The sequence below is a fragment of the Cibotium barometz genome, chromosome 25 (assembly GCF_041138505.1).
Source record: "Cibotium barometz isolate CiBa-2024 chromosome 25, ASM4113850v1, whole genome shotgun sequence".
NCBI lineage: Eukaryota > Viridiplantae > Streptophyta > Polypodiopsida > Cyatheales > Cibotiaceae > Cibotium > Cibotium barometz.
Genome location: NC_141070.1, coordinates 34459718 through 34475191, shown reverse-complemented (window position 1 = coordinate 34475191; position 15474 = coordinate 34459718). Strand labels below are relative to the sequence as shown.

At 42.6% G+C, this 15474-nt stretch overlaps 1 protein-coding gene across 1 annotated transcript in view; it reads left to right on the top strand.

Moving 5' to 3' along the window:
* Nucleotides 1-5775: 5775 nt before the first annotated feature.
* LOC147624490 (uncharacterized) overlaps nucleotides 5776-15474 on the top strand; it is a 36217-nt gene continuing 26518 nt past the window's right edge. The window contains exon 1 of the mRNA XM_086819498.1: nucleotides 5776-6480. Within this exon, the coding sequence (XP_086675624.1) occupies nucleotides 5891-6250 (360 nt within the window). The 5' untranslated portion in view covers nucleotides 5776-5890 and the 3' untranslated portion in view covers nucleotides 6251-6480. The remainder of the gene's footprint in view (nucleotides 6481-15474) is intronic.

Here is a 15474-nt window from a genome sequence, read left to right as displayed (position 1 = left end):
CTGGCATTCAATCCCACTAGCATTATGTTGTTGGCCTTGCCAATGACCTCTTCCTCGAGTACATGTTCTCCCCCTGCCTAGGAAGTATGTATTTCTACCACTACCACCTCGTGCACCATATGAATTTTAAAAATTATGTGGTGGTCTATCTTGCCAACCTTGGCTACTTCCACATCCTTTGAAAAAGGATCTCCCCCTACCTCTCACATCTCAAGAGTAGAATGCTTGATCCCTAGCATGAGTAGATGTACTAGAGCTAGTACCAACCCCAAGCTTCATCTCTTCAATTATGAGCAATGAACAAAGCTCATGAAAATTTGGGGGGTTGTCACCTCTCACTGTAATAGATGCATGAAAATTTTTGTATTCTTTGCCCAAGCCATTCAAGGTAATGGCTACCAAATCACTATCATCCATCGGTGTATTGATGGATGCAAGAGCATATGCTAGGCTCTTTATCTCTTAAACATAGTCATGCACACTTCTACTATTTCTCACCACACTGTGCATCTTCTCCTTCAATTGAAGTTTCCTTGCCTATGTATTAGTGTTATACAACCACACAAATGTATCCTATGCATCCCTAGGATTATCCAAATTCTGAATATGACATAGCATACTGTTTGTCACACATATGGCAAAGTAATGCAATACTTTGTTAGCTCTTTGCGTCCAAGTCTTGTGAGCTTGTACCTGTGCGCTAGGGTTGCATTTGAGTAGCATCAATGGCTTTGCATCTTCACTTATAACCAAAACCCAAAAACTTTTTCCTTTTAAGAAGCTCTGCATCGTGTACTTCCTAAATTGAAATTTGTTTCTGTCAGGCTTCTCTCCCACAATCTGTATTGGACCATCTCCCATTGTGAATACTTGTAATGTACCCTAATCTAGCACTCTTTCCAAAGCCTTACAAAACTCCAAATTCTTATTAATCAAGCTTAATATGTGTTATACATATGCATTTACATCCCAGGAGGCTTCATGTTGCATATGAACTTCATTTGAATAATTAAATTTGGGTAAAGGTAAAAAGTTAAATTTTCTAGTCTTTTTTCTCGCCAATAACTAGTTAAAGATTGTGCTCTAATTCCTTCAATTATTTTTCAAATTCAATGATTTAACATTCATTAGATTTCCAATACATTGCTCCAACTAACCCTAAGAGGGTTTGACCAAATTCTTCAAGATGAGAGAGAACCATCAAAATTTTTAACTCTCTTGTTTGTTATTTCTGCTCATGTCAGAGACCAATAGTCACTTAAAGTGCTCTAATTTCTTCAAATCTAATCCAAATACAAAAAATTTTGAATCAAAAGTTTAGCAACTCCTTGCTTCTTGTATGTACCAAAGGAATTAGTTCAATTTTCTAGAGGTAGAGATTAATAGCATGATTAGTGAGGCTCTATTTTTGTAAGACAGTTCTATAATTCTACTAGCTATCCATTAATTAGCTCATTATGCCTATAATCCTTCAAATGATTCTCCCAAATGAGTTTCCCAGCACCATTCACACATTTTCTAAGCTTTTTAAGACTTTAATCACTTGCAATGGCCCTCTAATGATCAAATCTGCATCAAAAAGTGTCACCTATTTGAGATGCCTGTAGGGAGAGGACAATACACCATTGAGTTGATAGGCATCATAGAAAGGGGTTGCTCAGAGGAAAAATAGGCACATTGTTGGAATTAGGGTTGCAGGGAAACACACACAGCTTGGAGAAGACAAAGGTAGCACAAGGCACTCAATAGAGAGTTGCAATAGAAAGATGAGATAGCCCTAGAATGATGGGCGTATATACAATGCACGGGGGAAAAAACCTCCTAAAGAGGGAAAAAGTGCCCCGGCGGTCCTAAGTGTGTTCACACACATCACTACCTCATGTATATGGTAACAAATCCCCCCTGGGAGTGATGCGGTGAACGAGAGCTGGCACATAGAGTATAGGGAAGTGCCATGCCCTAAGGACATGATGAATCCACAAAGGGGAGTAAGCCCAAAGCTTTGCGGATAGGTGGGGCTCTTCACATTATGCTTGGATGATAGCATTGCACAGAGAGTTTGGGATGAGTGAGATGGGTATTCTTCATTGCTTTCTTGTATCAAAAACTTGGCAAATTATGAGGGGGATGCACACCTCCTAGAAACAGTACGTATAGGTGCTTCTTGTGGCCATGGTATGAAGGATTGCACACCCTTATCTACTACTCTCGATTGGACTATGAAGTTTTCATCTCTTGATTCCTATGAGCTGGGGATACTTCATTGTACCAAGAGCTTGACGGGTCACTTATCTGGTAGCACCAGGTTGGACATTTGTTCTCCGGTTGGGCTTCTCTTGGAAGGATTTAAAATGGTACAAGAGGAAGGCTTCTGTTCGTGGCTTGGTGTGACACATATTTGGGTTAGAGATGTGGATATTTTGCTTATGGAGATGTGTCTTGGAGCAGTATGGATTGAGTCCGTGGATTTAGAGATTCCAGCTCCTTGAAGACTTGTTCTTCACCCAGGATCTCAGAGGGGGTGACAGCATTATTTCTCCGATTTAGTACCCTTTTGGTGGTGTCAGGGGTGCCCAGTTTTTTCCCAAGAAACATCATGGAGGCCACACTTGATGTCTTCAAGTGTTCGGGGCATGGAGCTTCTTCTTCAACGGTCACTCTAGCTCCCTGGTTTTGGTGCTACATTTAGGAGCTGAGAGGGGGTGTTAATACAATGGTCGCCTCCTGTATGTGAGTGAGGGGCTGCTTTGTGGGTGTGCCTACCCAAGAGAGAGGATCACACATTCTACACTGTATGTGGGGAGGTGGTAGGTCTGCTAGGGGGTTGTAGGCACTGTAGAAGGTCAACAACCTATAGGTCAAGGGGTTGAGGAAGCCCAAGGGGTGCCATGGGTAGCCCAAGAGCAGTGGGCAGCCCTAGAGGCAATGGGGCTGCTATCGGGTTGCTACCTGCTCTGCAGAGCCTGACTAGGGATTGGTCTACCCGACCAGCCCTTGAGGCATTTAACACAGCCCTAAAGGGCCTTTTTTTGCAACCTGACCAAGTTATTAGCAGGCCGACCAGCATATTTGTTTCTTACATAATGAGGGGACCAGCTCCTCATTTATTCATCTTGTCATCTTGCCTTTGACTTGTCTTCTAGTCATTGGGGGGGAAGATCATCAAGTTCTCTTGGAACTTTGGTCACAAGGCTTGTTCATTGCCTTGGTCACTCATTTCTTGAGGATTGTTCCAGGGTTGAGTCTCTACTCTTAGGGTACACACGTACCATCGTAGAGTCTCTTATGCTTTCATAATATATTTAATTCAGCATTGCTCTTCTTTCTCTTTCTCTCCCTTGTGCCATTGTTTCTTTTCACTTCTGCTGCACACTCTGACACATTTAACATATCCTAAACATCCTTGTCAACTTAAAGTCTCAAGGGGGGGGGGCTTCTATACCATTAATAATATATTAATGCTCACTAGATACTTGGTTTATACCACAAACCCATGTCTCTAAATTCAAGAAACTATAACACTTGGGTACAAGGCAAATCCTTCCAATACCTTTGTGAGTGCACAACACGATTTAGGCTACAATTAATGATACAAAAAGGATGCAATTTGAAGACCTTCTAATGCTGTAATTTGGGGTATTTAGAGCCCATTAATTTATCAGAAATAATGATCAAAAACTTGAAAAGAATCATATAAAAATTCATAGCCAAATTCAAGATATAAACATTACAAAATTACTCTTTTTCACCTTTTTATGCCTAAATTTAAGTATAAATTATGATTATTTAAATAATATTAATCCTTCTCTAAAACTAAATTATTTTATCTTAAAATTAACACTATTTAATTAACTCTACCAAAAAAAAAGATTAAATTTCCTTTCCTATCTCCATGTGTAAGCATGTGAAAATTGGGAAAAAAACATACTTTTGGGTCACAAAGAACACAACTTTCTACATTAAAGGAAGAGCAAGGGGAGTCGAGGGATTTATCCCATATGGCTGCAAATTCCTATTTCACAAAAACTATATCTAGCAAATTAGACCATTTATATCACAAATTAACAAAGAAATAGAATGGGGAGAAGGGGGAGAGCATTGACCTCACTTTTACGAGTATGAAGGCTTTGGAATTCACCTAGGGGGACGATCTAGGCGCCTACTTCTTGTGGATCCCCCCTTCCTTTTCTCCTTTTGTACAAGAACAAATGAGCACCAAATTCAAGGTTTGGGAGGAGGGCTCTTTATAGCCCAACTAGCCCCACATGGACTAGACTAAATGGTGGGCCACCTCCACAAAACTCAACTACTTTGGGGGCTACCTAACTACATGCTACCGCATAAAAGAGAGGCCACTGAGAGTTCAGTTAACTGGGAGCTTTTGCATTATCCCATTTACACCTTATTAATTGATCATAACATTTTCAACCTTACAATTGGACATTTAATACTTCCAACCTTAATGCAACCCTTTATACCATATTTTTCCATAATTCCTATAAGGTGAACCACATACCTTAGTGTTTTTTATTTTCTTTTTAATTAATTTTCTTCCTTAATTTTTTGGACACTAAGCACATCATTTCCTCATTTTTCAAGAAGGCTCAACATAAATAATTATCTACATGTAAAGTATAATGTGCATAATGTGCACACCTAAAAATCTCAAGGGTAATTAAGGAAAAAATGTGTACATGTACACACATGCATGTGCTAGAGAGACATTTCACATTAATGTGCATGTGTGCTCATGGAGCATTAGAGGGGTTCTAACCCTTGAAAATTTTCAAGGTGAAAAATGTGCATGTGTACATGTGTGACCCTTCATATATTTTTATGAGATTTAATAATAAATTTATACGAGAAGAGAGTTAGTAGTTCTTTAGTCACATGGGGAGGGATCTTACAGGGCAAGACTCGCCTAATTGGGGAGGGATCTTATTTATACGAGAAGAGAGTTAGTAGTTCTTAACTCACATGGGGAGGAATCTTATTTATACGAGAAGAGAGTTAGTAGTTCTTTACTCACATGGGGAGGAATCTTATTTATACGAGAAGAGAGTTAGTAGTTCTTTACTCACATGGGGAGGGATCTTATAGGGCAAGACTCGCCTAATGGTTTTTGGTTAGGAGGCAGTTATGCATGCCGCTTATGTGTTAAAAACAAATGCCCCACCAAAGCATTGAACAGTGATGCCTTATGTCATCACTCCGTTTTAATATTATTCTATTGAAAATGGTTTCCAAAATATAGAAAAGAAACCAAACAATGTTACACTTTTGTGCTATATAAACAAAAAAAAACAAAGTAAACTATCTTTTACACCTTACCCTCGAGGGGAGGGGAGGGGGAGGGGGAGGGGTTCACTGAAAATAAGTAAGTGTATCATGTAGGTTCAACATAAAGGGTGGTTTTTTAAATCTTTTTTTGAGGGTACCATTTGTAGGGGTATTCACGGCTGAGCGTAAAAAGTTATCGCGGTTTTAAATTGAAAATTTGTGGATAAGGATGCAAAAAATTCCAGAGTGCAAAACCATGAAAGCGAAGAAGGAAAAGTGAAAGCTTAATATGGCCACATGAAGGGATTTGGGGAAAATGAGGAGATGATTGATACAATTCTCTCGAAAGTGGAGCACGCACTGAAGGGCATATATTTCTTGAGGACGCATGAGAGGCATATTTCTTGAGGACGCACTGAGGGGCATATTCCTTGTGGTAAAAGTTCTTTCACGCAGCTAATATAAAAGGGAGTATGCAGCTAGAGAGAGCGAGCGAGAGCGAGCGAGCGAGCGAGGTGCCCGAGAGAGAGCGCTAGCTGCGCACCTTGAGAGAAAGAGAGAGAGCGCGCGCGCGCTAGCTGCGCACCTTCCGAGAGGGAGAGAGAGAACTATGGCAACTGAGCAGTTGATCAAGCGGCAAAGCTGCGGACCCGGCCTCGCGAAGCTGTCCGCAGCCTCGCGTAGGAGCACACCTGTGGCATTGTTCCAAGGCTACAATGCAGTGCATGGGCATGGGATGAATACAGCAGTGAGAGGGCAGAAAGAACTCACGGGAGGCACAAGCTTCGTGAAGTGCGACATCTGCTACACCACAAGTGAGCTTAGCCAGACGCTGCAAGTAGAGCAGTCTCTGTCGGTGAGCTATGATCCCGTGGGCAGCATCTCGGAGAAGCTACGATTCTTCCAGAAACTGAGCGCTTCCTCCCCTTCATCGTGGTGTTTGCCCGGCACACCAAAGCCAAGGAGGTAGTCACCAACGTGCAGCGGGATGTTTCAGTGCCCGCCCCGGCTGACGACACGCAGTTGCGAGAGTTCGTGCAGCTCTACGGCGATAGCTACCTATCCAGCCGAACCCTCGGCGGCGAGTACTGCGCCGTCTACTCGTACTACTCCGACTCGAGGGAGCAGCAGCAGGGGCTGCGCGCAGACATCACAGGGGCTGGCATTTTTGCCGGGGTGAGTGTGGATGCATCCTTGCAGGTGAGAAGTCAAAGCTCTTACCCACCCAAAATTCATGCACCACTAGGGCTCAAAAGTGTGTGTGTTTTGGAATAAAAAGAGAAAAATGGGCTAACCTTTCTGTCACCCAAGTGTGGTTAGCCCACTACTCTCTAAAGTACAAGATCTTGAGTTCAAGACCTGTAGGATAGATCAATTTGGTCTCTTGGGATTGTTCCCACCACGTTAAAATCTTCTCTCTCAAAAGTGTGTATGTGTTGGAATTTAAAAAAAAAATGGGCTAACCTTTCTATCACCCAAGTGTGGTAGTTTGGTTAGCCCACTTCTCTCTAAAGTACAAGATCTTGAGTTCAAGACCCGTCTAATAGATCAACTTGGTCTCTTGAGATTGTTCCCACGATGTTAAAAACTTCTCTATCTCTCATACACACCCCGCTTGTTTTTGTCTTGCTTACTCACTCTTTTCCTCACACATTCTCTTACACACACTTCTTGTTTCTTTTGTCCCACACACGCATGGACTCTTGCGCTAGTAGAGCAGGGATAAAGTAGCCTAAAGTAGGCTTTTATGTGGCGGATTTGTCATCAGCCCATTGTGGGATATTCCTTCATCACCACTCTAGGGGGATGATTCACTTGAGTGTTCAAGGGCAAGACCCCCTCACACACGGTGTGAACACACGAGTGTCCCTTCCCAAGCTTCATACATCAGGGCTTTAACTTAAAACCCCAAAGTTGAGAAGCCCCAGCTTTATAGCTAGACCAACTTTTGAGGGAGTGACATTGACCTTAGGCCCATGTCACACACGGGGGGTGGATGGACGAGGTTCTTTAAAAAAAGGACTAATCAAAAGTGGCACCAGCCTGCTGATGTCTTGTCACAACATCGGCCCACCAACATTTGCATGCTAAGTTGGCATGCCAACTCAAGGCCAACTTTTGGGGGAGTTTGGGCCGTTTGTTCACCCTGCCCAAAGTATGAATAGTGAGAAAAACTGACAAAAAGTGCATTGCTTGCCCACCCACATGTGACAAAGTGCCCGTGGCCCCTTTGTTCACTTGCCCAAGTCACAAAAATGGCAAATTTACTCTCATAATAGGCTTTAAGTGATACTTTAGAACAACATTAGTAAATTTTTTTGAATAAAAATGGAATTTCATGTCCTCAAGAGCTATAATAGATAAGGGCTTCTTTTGATACCCCTAAAAGCATGCTAAACATAGGGCCTTTGTGTGTGCACCCGAGTTTCATCATTTCCACATGATGACTTGGGGTAATGATATTACATTTTGTGAGTGTTGAGGTTTAGTGAAAAAACTAGCTTCTCTTTAACTTATGTTGCCAGTTTCGAGAGTATTTTCTTTTCATATATGTCTACCTCTTGAATCTAGTCTATATTATGCAGGTCAATATTAACAAACTCAATTCCACTCAAAAAAGGCGCATCTCTTTTGAACACCGAATGTCCGGCATAGCCAATCCCGAATTTCCCTCTTCTAACAAGATCACAGAGTTTGCCTTGAAATTCCCCTCCCTTGAGCTAACAGCTCCTGTAATCATAGACTGGGCAGCTTCTGGCTATGAGCAGGTTCCAGGCATAGGCAGCATGTTCAACCGTATAGCACGCAATCGAGAGTTGTTGGCAACAAGCCCCGAATCCTCAACAACCTTGAGAAAATTGAAGGAGCTAAAGGAAAGTATAGATGCAATAAACAAGGTGTACAACTTGTATGACAGTAACTACAAGGATGACACTAAGCTCAACAATGTGAAGGACGAGGTCAATCAAGATGAGAGCAATGTGCGTTCTATGATAAAGGCTTATTTAGACGATCCTCTCAAGCCTCTTCAGGGACCTTTAGTGCTACGCTCGCTTGACAAGGGCATCCCATTTTTACAATATGAGGTGCATGAATCTGCGCGAATATCTTCAGGGGACTACGGCCCCGTAGTATTTGATGATGTGCAGAATCCCAAGGAATTCTTTCAACAACGCAAGAGGGTCTCTGCCATCCAGCTGCGCTCAAGTGATCGTCTGGTAAGTTGCCTTGTTGTCACTTACTCTGGTGAAAACATGCAATCACAGACACTCAATCATGGCACTCATGAGCATGACTCCGGTAGCCATCTTAGCTACGTTCTCAATGTGTTGCCCAGCCACTACATTGAATTTATGTCTGGTAGAATTGGCTCTGTCCCTGGTATGGCTCCCCGTCCAGTGATCACCAACCTTGCTTTTATTCTTGATGATGACTCTTCCGTCTATGGTGGTCCTTATCAAGGCCAGCAATTTGGATGGACTAAACCCAAAGGCTCATTCCTCTTGGGCTTCAAAGGTTCCCATGGTTGGTACATTGAAAACCTTCAGGTTGTCTATGCTTCCTTCTCACCTGCATATTGGTCCCCAAACTAAGTTACAATCTATCCAATGTGTCTCGACTTGTAAGATTTATAGTCACGACTATAGTTACAATCTATCCATGTAAGATTTATAGTCACGACTCTCCCTATTTCCACATCAATATTACTGTTTGAAAACTTTAGTATTTATATTATTTGTATATTTCTTATTGTCTCCTTGAATTATCACAAGAAGTTTTAGACATTTATGCCACTGTGATTCCCACATTGCGGATTAAGATTTATGCATCAATATTACTGTTTGAAAACTTTAGCATTTATATTATTTGTATATTTCTTATTGTCTCCTTGAATTATCAAAAGAAGTTTTAGACATTTTTCCACTATGATTCCCACATTACCGATTATGACAACATCATGAGCTTCTGCAGGTGAGGCGGAGCATGCCTAGCTGGGTGCGATGGGGGGCACGGGGCAGCTGCCTCCTACCCCCGAATGAGAAAAACTAGATTTTACAAATAATAAATTATTTTTCCACAAAAGAAAATATATTCTTCTTAAAAGGCAGACAGGGCCACATTCAAAAAATGGCTAATCAAGTCAAAAACAAGAATTGCAAGAACAAATGCCTCAAGCCATTATTGTATTCATAATCATATGAGAAAGAAGAAGAAAAAAAGTTACGATATTAATTTCAAACTTTAACTTTTAATTTTAGCTTTAAATATGCAACACAACAAAAAACATATAATCAATTTATTAAATTTATAAAATTAAATAATAAATTTATGTAGGAGTACTGAAAATTGCATAAAATCTAACAATTCCTCCCAGTAAAAGGTAAATTTCAAACTCTCAAATTTCAAGATACTGAATTGATTAACCGTACACGCAAAATGTGCACTTCGTTCTCTATGTACACAACTTTCGTCAAAGCTAAAGAATGACTTCTCTCTTTGACAAATATAAATTCTTTTAGTGTGTCATCACCTAGTTAATTTAAAAAAAAATAAAAAAGAAGTGTGTTGATTGCATAGGTGCTAGAGCTAATCAAGTGCATCAAATCCTTGTACTATCTATTATTGCTTGGGCAACCATAATAAGCATCTATTGTATTAGGCATACATGAGTGAAACAACCCCCTTTCAGTCCTAAATGTTGTCTTCTCTTCATCTCCTTCCTTCATCCTTATTTAATGATATCTCAATCTCAAATCAATCTTGGTGAAGAACTTTGCCCCTCATCAAGAAGATCATCAATGCAAGGTATAGGGTACCTATTCTTGATTGTGACCTTGTTCAAGTCACGGTAATCAATGCACATGCAAAAGGACCCATCCTTCTTCTTCACCAATAGAATGGGAGATGCAAATGGAGATTGTGAAGGTTGAATAGGACCCATAGCAAGCAAATCTTGCACTTGCTTGGCCACTTCCTCTCTTTCTAACTTAGACAAATAGTAAGGAGGGTTGACAACCTTTGCATTTGGTTCAAGTACTATGGCATGGTCAATCTCCCTCTTAGGACTCTTTGGCACTTGCAAAGTATCTTCATACTCTTTGAGAAAAGCTACCATATCCTCATCCATGTGCTATCCACTACTTTCCATCTCCTCTTGGGTAATATGCAACACATAGATAGTGCAAAAAGCCTTAAGCTCCTTCTTGAGTTGCTTTGGAGTGATCGAAGAAAGCTTTTTTGGTGTATTTCTAGCAAGTACCACTTGCTCTCCATGATGTAAAAAGCTCATGAAACCTTGTTGAAGGTTCACCTGAATGTCACCACCAAGTGACATTCACGTGAATGTCACCAAGTGAAGCCAACCAATTACACCCCATGATAATGTCAATGGGACACATATCCAAGACCACCAAGTCACCTTCCCAAGTGTATGAAGAGGGTAGAACCACTTGTTGGGATTCTAGTGTGAATCCTGATTTCCTTGCGGCCATTCCGGAATATGTGTATTCTAGAAACACACACAAGTCAACTTGCTAGAAGCAGCTACACGCGGAAGGCAGATCAGATCCAAAGGCAAATGCGATCCAAAAGCGGATTAAATTCGAAGGTGGATGCGATCCAAAAGCAAAGGAGATCCGAAGGCGACAGATGCAATCCAAAATCGGCACAAAGGCGGATATGCGATCCGAAGGCGAAATGCGGATGCGGTCCGAATGCAAATGCGGTAAAAAGCAAAGGATATGCAGATCGAGGAATATGTCAGAATTGAATGCAGTCAATTCTGGTATAGCTCTACCATTCGTTCTGTTGCAATCAAAGGCGCGGCAAAAAAGCTACTATTTGTAGACCGGTCAGACCTAAATATAGTAAATGATATTCAGGGCATATCCTGTGGAGAATCTATCCAAGGTTAATGCACTATACTCTTGGAAAAGATCGCTGCTTGTTTTATTCCTTCGTGGGCTACAACTAAGAAGAAGTAGAGTGTGACACATAGTGTGAAAAGCAGAGAGCTGCGTGTGTGTGTGTAAAGAGCAAGGGTGAGTAGGAGCTCTATCTCCTTGTAATTCTTTGTGTATTGAGGATTAGTAAAACTATGCACTTTCCATGGATGCAGCCAAAATTTTGGTGTTGAACCATGTAAACCCTGTGTTGTCTCTCTCTCTATTTTTCTGTCTCTATAATTTCTCTGTAACAATCTTTTCTGTCTATGAATCTCTTAGAGCTAAAATAGCAAACTCAAAATCTTGGGCTAGGACAACTGAGGGTTGCTCCCAACAACTGGTATCAGAGCAGAGTCCCACTTGCCTCTCCCAACAACTGGTATCAGAGCTCGGGTTGCTTAAAGAAGCATCAGAGCAGAGTCAGTGGCTGTGAATAGCTGATCACTAGTTAGGAAGGAGGAGTTCCTTGTTTGAGTGGGAGTAATGGCAGAAGAAAGCAAGTTGTGGATAGAGAAATTTGATGCCAAGAATGCAAATAGAGGACTACCTTTACTAGAAGGACCTCTTCTTGCCACCACTGGAAGGTGTGGAGAAGAAGCCGAAGACTATGTCCTAGGAGGACTGGAAGGTCCTAGATAGGAAAGCCCTAGGGACCATCAGGTTGTCATTGGTATCTTCGGTGGCCTTCAACATCTCAGAGCAAAAGACTACCAAGGATTTGATGAAGTCCTTGGACACATTGTACGAGAAGCCATCTGCATCAAACAAGGTGTTCATGATGAAGAGACTCTTCAATCTGAAGATGGCAGATGGTGGCTATATTGCAGAACACATGAATGAGTTTAACACACTCATTAGCTAGATGGTGGCTATATTGCAGAACACATGAATGAGTTTAACACACTCATTAGCTAGATGGTGGCTATATTGCAGAACACATGAATGAGTTTAATACACTCATTAGCTAGTTGGTGCGGTCGGTCGTTACATTCGATGATGAGATTCAGGCTCTCATCATGCTGTCCTCTCTTCCAGATAGCTGGGACAGTTTGGTCATGGGCTGTGAGTAACTCAGTACTTGGCAGTGTACCTCTCAAGTTTGATGATGTTGTAGGAGTTCTTCTATCTAAAGAGATGAGAAGAAGGAGCTCCAGTGAAACATCAACCTTCGCTATGCCAATGGAATCTAGAGGCAGGAGAAAGGAGAGAAGCAAGAGTCAGAAGCGTGACAAATCCGAAAAGAGGAGTAAGTCACGGACAAAGATCGTAGAATGTTGGGATTGCAGCAAAAAGGGTCACATGAGGAAGGACTGCAGACTCAAGAAGAACGAGTCTGAATCTGTTGAAGACACCAGATCCTCAGAGGCCAACACTGCAAAGAAGGATGTACTCATACTGTCCTGTGAGGATGAAGACGATGCCTGGATAGTAGATTCCGGTGCATCATTTCATGCCACCCCTCACCGCGCCACCGCAAGTACTTCCTTGACTACACCACAGGCAACATGGGACACGTACTACTCGGAGATGATGCAGTATGTAAAATTGTCAGCAAAGGGATAGTTGCCCTGAGGTTGCCAAGTGGAAATGAATGGATCCTAAAAGAAGTCGAGACCTCAGAAAGAACCTGATTTCCATGGGTCAGCTGGATGAAGATGGCTGCATCTTATGTTTTGGGAAGAAGCAATGGAAGGTTACAAAGGGAGCCATGGTGGTTGTTGCAAGAGGAGACAAAGATGGGACACTTTATCTTTGCAAGGGTAGCAGCCAGCCAACTTCTTCTCACGTTAACAACGCAAGTGTGAATGCCGCAATCTGGCATCACCGGTTGGGGCACATGAGTGCCAAAGGGATGCAGATTCTTCACTCTCAGAAGAGTTTATCTGGACTAAAGAATGTGGATCTAGAGTTCTATGAGGATTGTGTGTATGGGAAGCAGAAGCGGGTCAAATTTGCAAAAATAGTAAATGAGAAGAAGACCCGAAAGCTTGAGTTGGTTCATTCAGATGTGTGGGGACCTGCTAGTACGTCTTCGCTACTGGGAGGAGCTTCATACTATGTCACCTTCATAGATGATGCTACCAGGAAGACATGGATCTATGTCTTGAAGCATAAGTTTGACCTATTCTCTACATTTTGAAAGTGGAAAGCCATGGTAGAGAATGAAGCAGGTGCAAAGCTGAAATGCCTGAGAAGCGACAATAGAGGTGAGTATTGCTAGCAAGGAGTTTGAGAAAATCTGTGCTAGCAATGGCATTAAGAGGCAATAGATAACTCCAAGAACACCTCAAGAGATTGGAGTTGCTGAGAGGATGAACCGGACTATTATGGAGCGAGCAAGGAGCATGTGGTTGCATGCGGGGTTCCCTCTGGAATTCTGGGCGCAGAGGCCATGAATACAGCAGTATACTTGGTGAACCGGTCTCCCTCTATTGTCCTAGATGGAACGATTCCTAAAGATGTGTGGACAGGCAAGAAGGTGAATTACGGCTACCTGAAAGTGTTCGGGTGTGAAGCCTTCATGCACTTAAATAGTGCACTCAGGTCAAATCTCAAAGCGAAGTCCAAGAAGTGCTTTCTCGTCGGATATGGGAAAGGGGACTTCAGATACAGGCTGTGGGATCCTAAATCCAAGGCCGTATTTAGGACATGGGATGTTGTTTTCAACGAACAGAAAGTGTTCAAGAATAGCCTGCCTGACCACCAGGAAGAAGCGGGAGTAGGTGATGATTATGTGGAGCTAGATGATGACCAGCCCTAGGATAAAGAAAACAGCAACCCACAACAACTGCAATAGGAAGAACCTCAACCAGTCTCTTGAGGAGTACTCGGGAGAGGAAGCCTCCTCAGAAGTATGTTCCATCTTTCAACTATCTCTTACTTACGGATTTTGGTGAACTGGAATCCTATGAGGAAGCCATGTGGGATACATTTAACGAAGAATGGGAGAAAAGCATGGATGAAGAGATGGATGCCCTACACCAAAACCACACATGGGATCTGGTAAAGTTGCCCCCAAAGAAAAAAGGGCACTGAAGAACAAGTGGGTATATCAGATGAAAGAGGAAGAAGGGGGCAAGAAGAAATTCAAATCTTGGCTAGTCTCGTGAAGGGGTTTGCCCAAAAGGAGGGCATTGATTTCAATGAAATCTTCTCTCCTGTGGTGAAAATGAACTCCATAAGAGCTATCCTAAGTCTGGTGGCTGTCCACAATTGGCATCTGGAACAGATGGATGTCAAAACCGCATTCCTTCATGGTGGTTATTTGGAGGAGGAAATATACATGGAACAACCACAAGGACACACCGCAAAAGACCAAAAAGGTCTGGTCTGTAGGTTGCAAAAAAGCCTCTATGGGTTGAAGCAGGCACCTAGACAGTGGTACATGAAGTTTGACAAGTTCATGCTTGAACATAGTTACAGGAGATCTGGACCACTGTGTGTATGTGAAGCCGGGGGGCGGGCTACGGGGGTGAGTGGGGGGGGGGCAGAGGGGGGTTGCGGGAGGGTGAGGGGGGGGGGCTGCGGGAGGGTGAGGGGGGGGGCTGCGGAGAGAGAGAGGGGGGGGCTGCACAGGGGGTTGCGGGAGGGGCTGCGGAGGGTTGCGGGAGGGTGCGGGGGGGCTGCGGGGGGGGCTGTGGAGGGTTGCAGGGGGTGAGGGGGGGATTTGTAATGCTTTGTATTTGTTTACGAAAGAAGGTTGCATGGGTGAATGTGTGTTGAGGAGATAGTTTTATTGATAAGAAGCCACCCATATATGAGAACCCATTAAGATTTTCAAAAGATATGACGAAGGGCTACCCGACATTGATCCTCAATTTGATTAATACCTTGCTGTATTCCTTTGATAGATCAAGGGATCAAGGTGGACCACCTAGTTTTAGTCAAGGGATCAAGGAGGACCACCTAGTTTTAGTCTTGATCAGGATAGAGAGGTCACAGATGGGAGAAAGATCTACTATGTGAGAAAAGATGCAGAGTCGTTCCTCCTGCATGTAAGCCTTTCTGCAAACCTATTCATGTGGAGCTGTTCCAAGCTATCTAATATTGAGAGCAGATGCTAGAGCTTTACCTACCTTTGGGGAAACGTTTTTGTAGGGATACATTGGGCAGGAGGGGTGTAGGGTGTTGAGAGCATCCTCTTCCCCTTCCTAGGAGGCAAGCCAACATTTTTCAAGAACTTGTCTAAAGTTTGGAGGTTGTAGAAATATGATTTCAAACAGGAGAGAACACCCTAATCAATTGATGA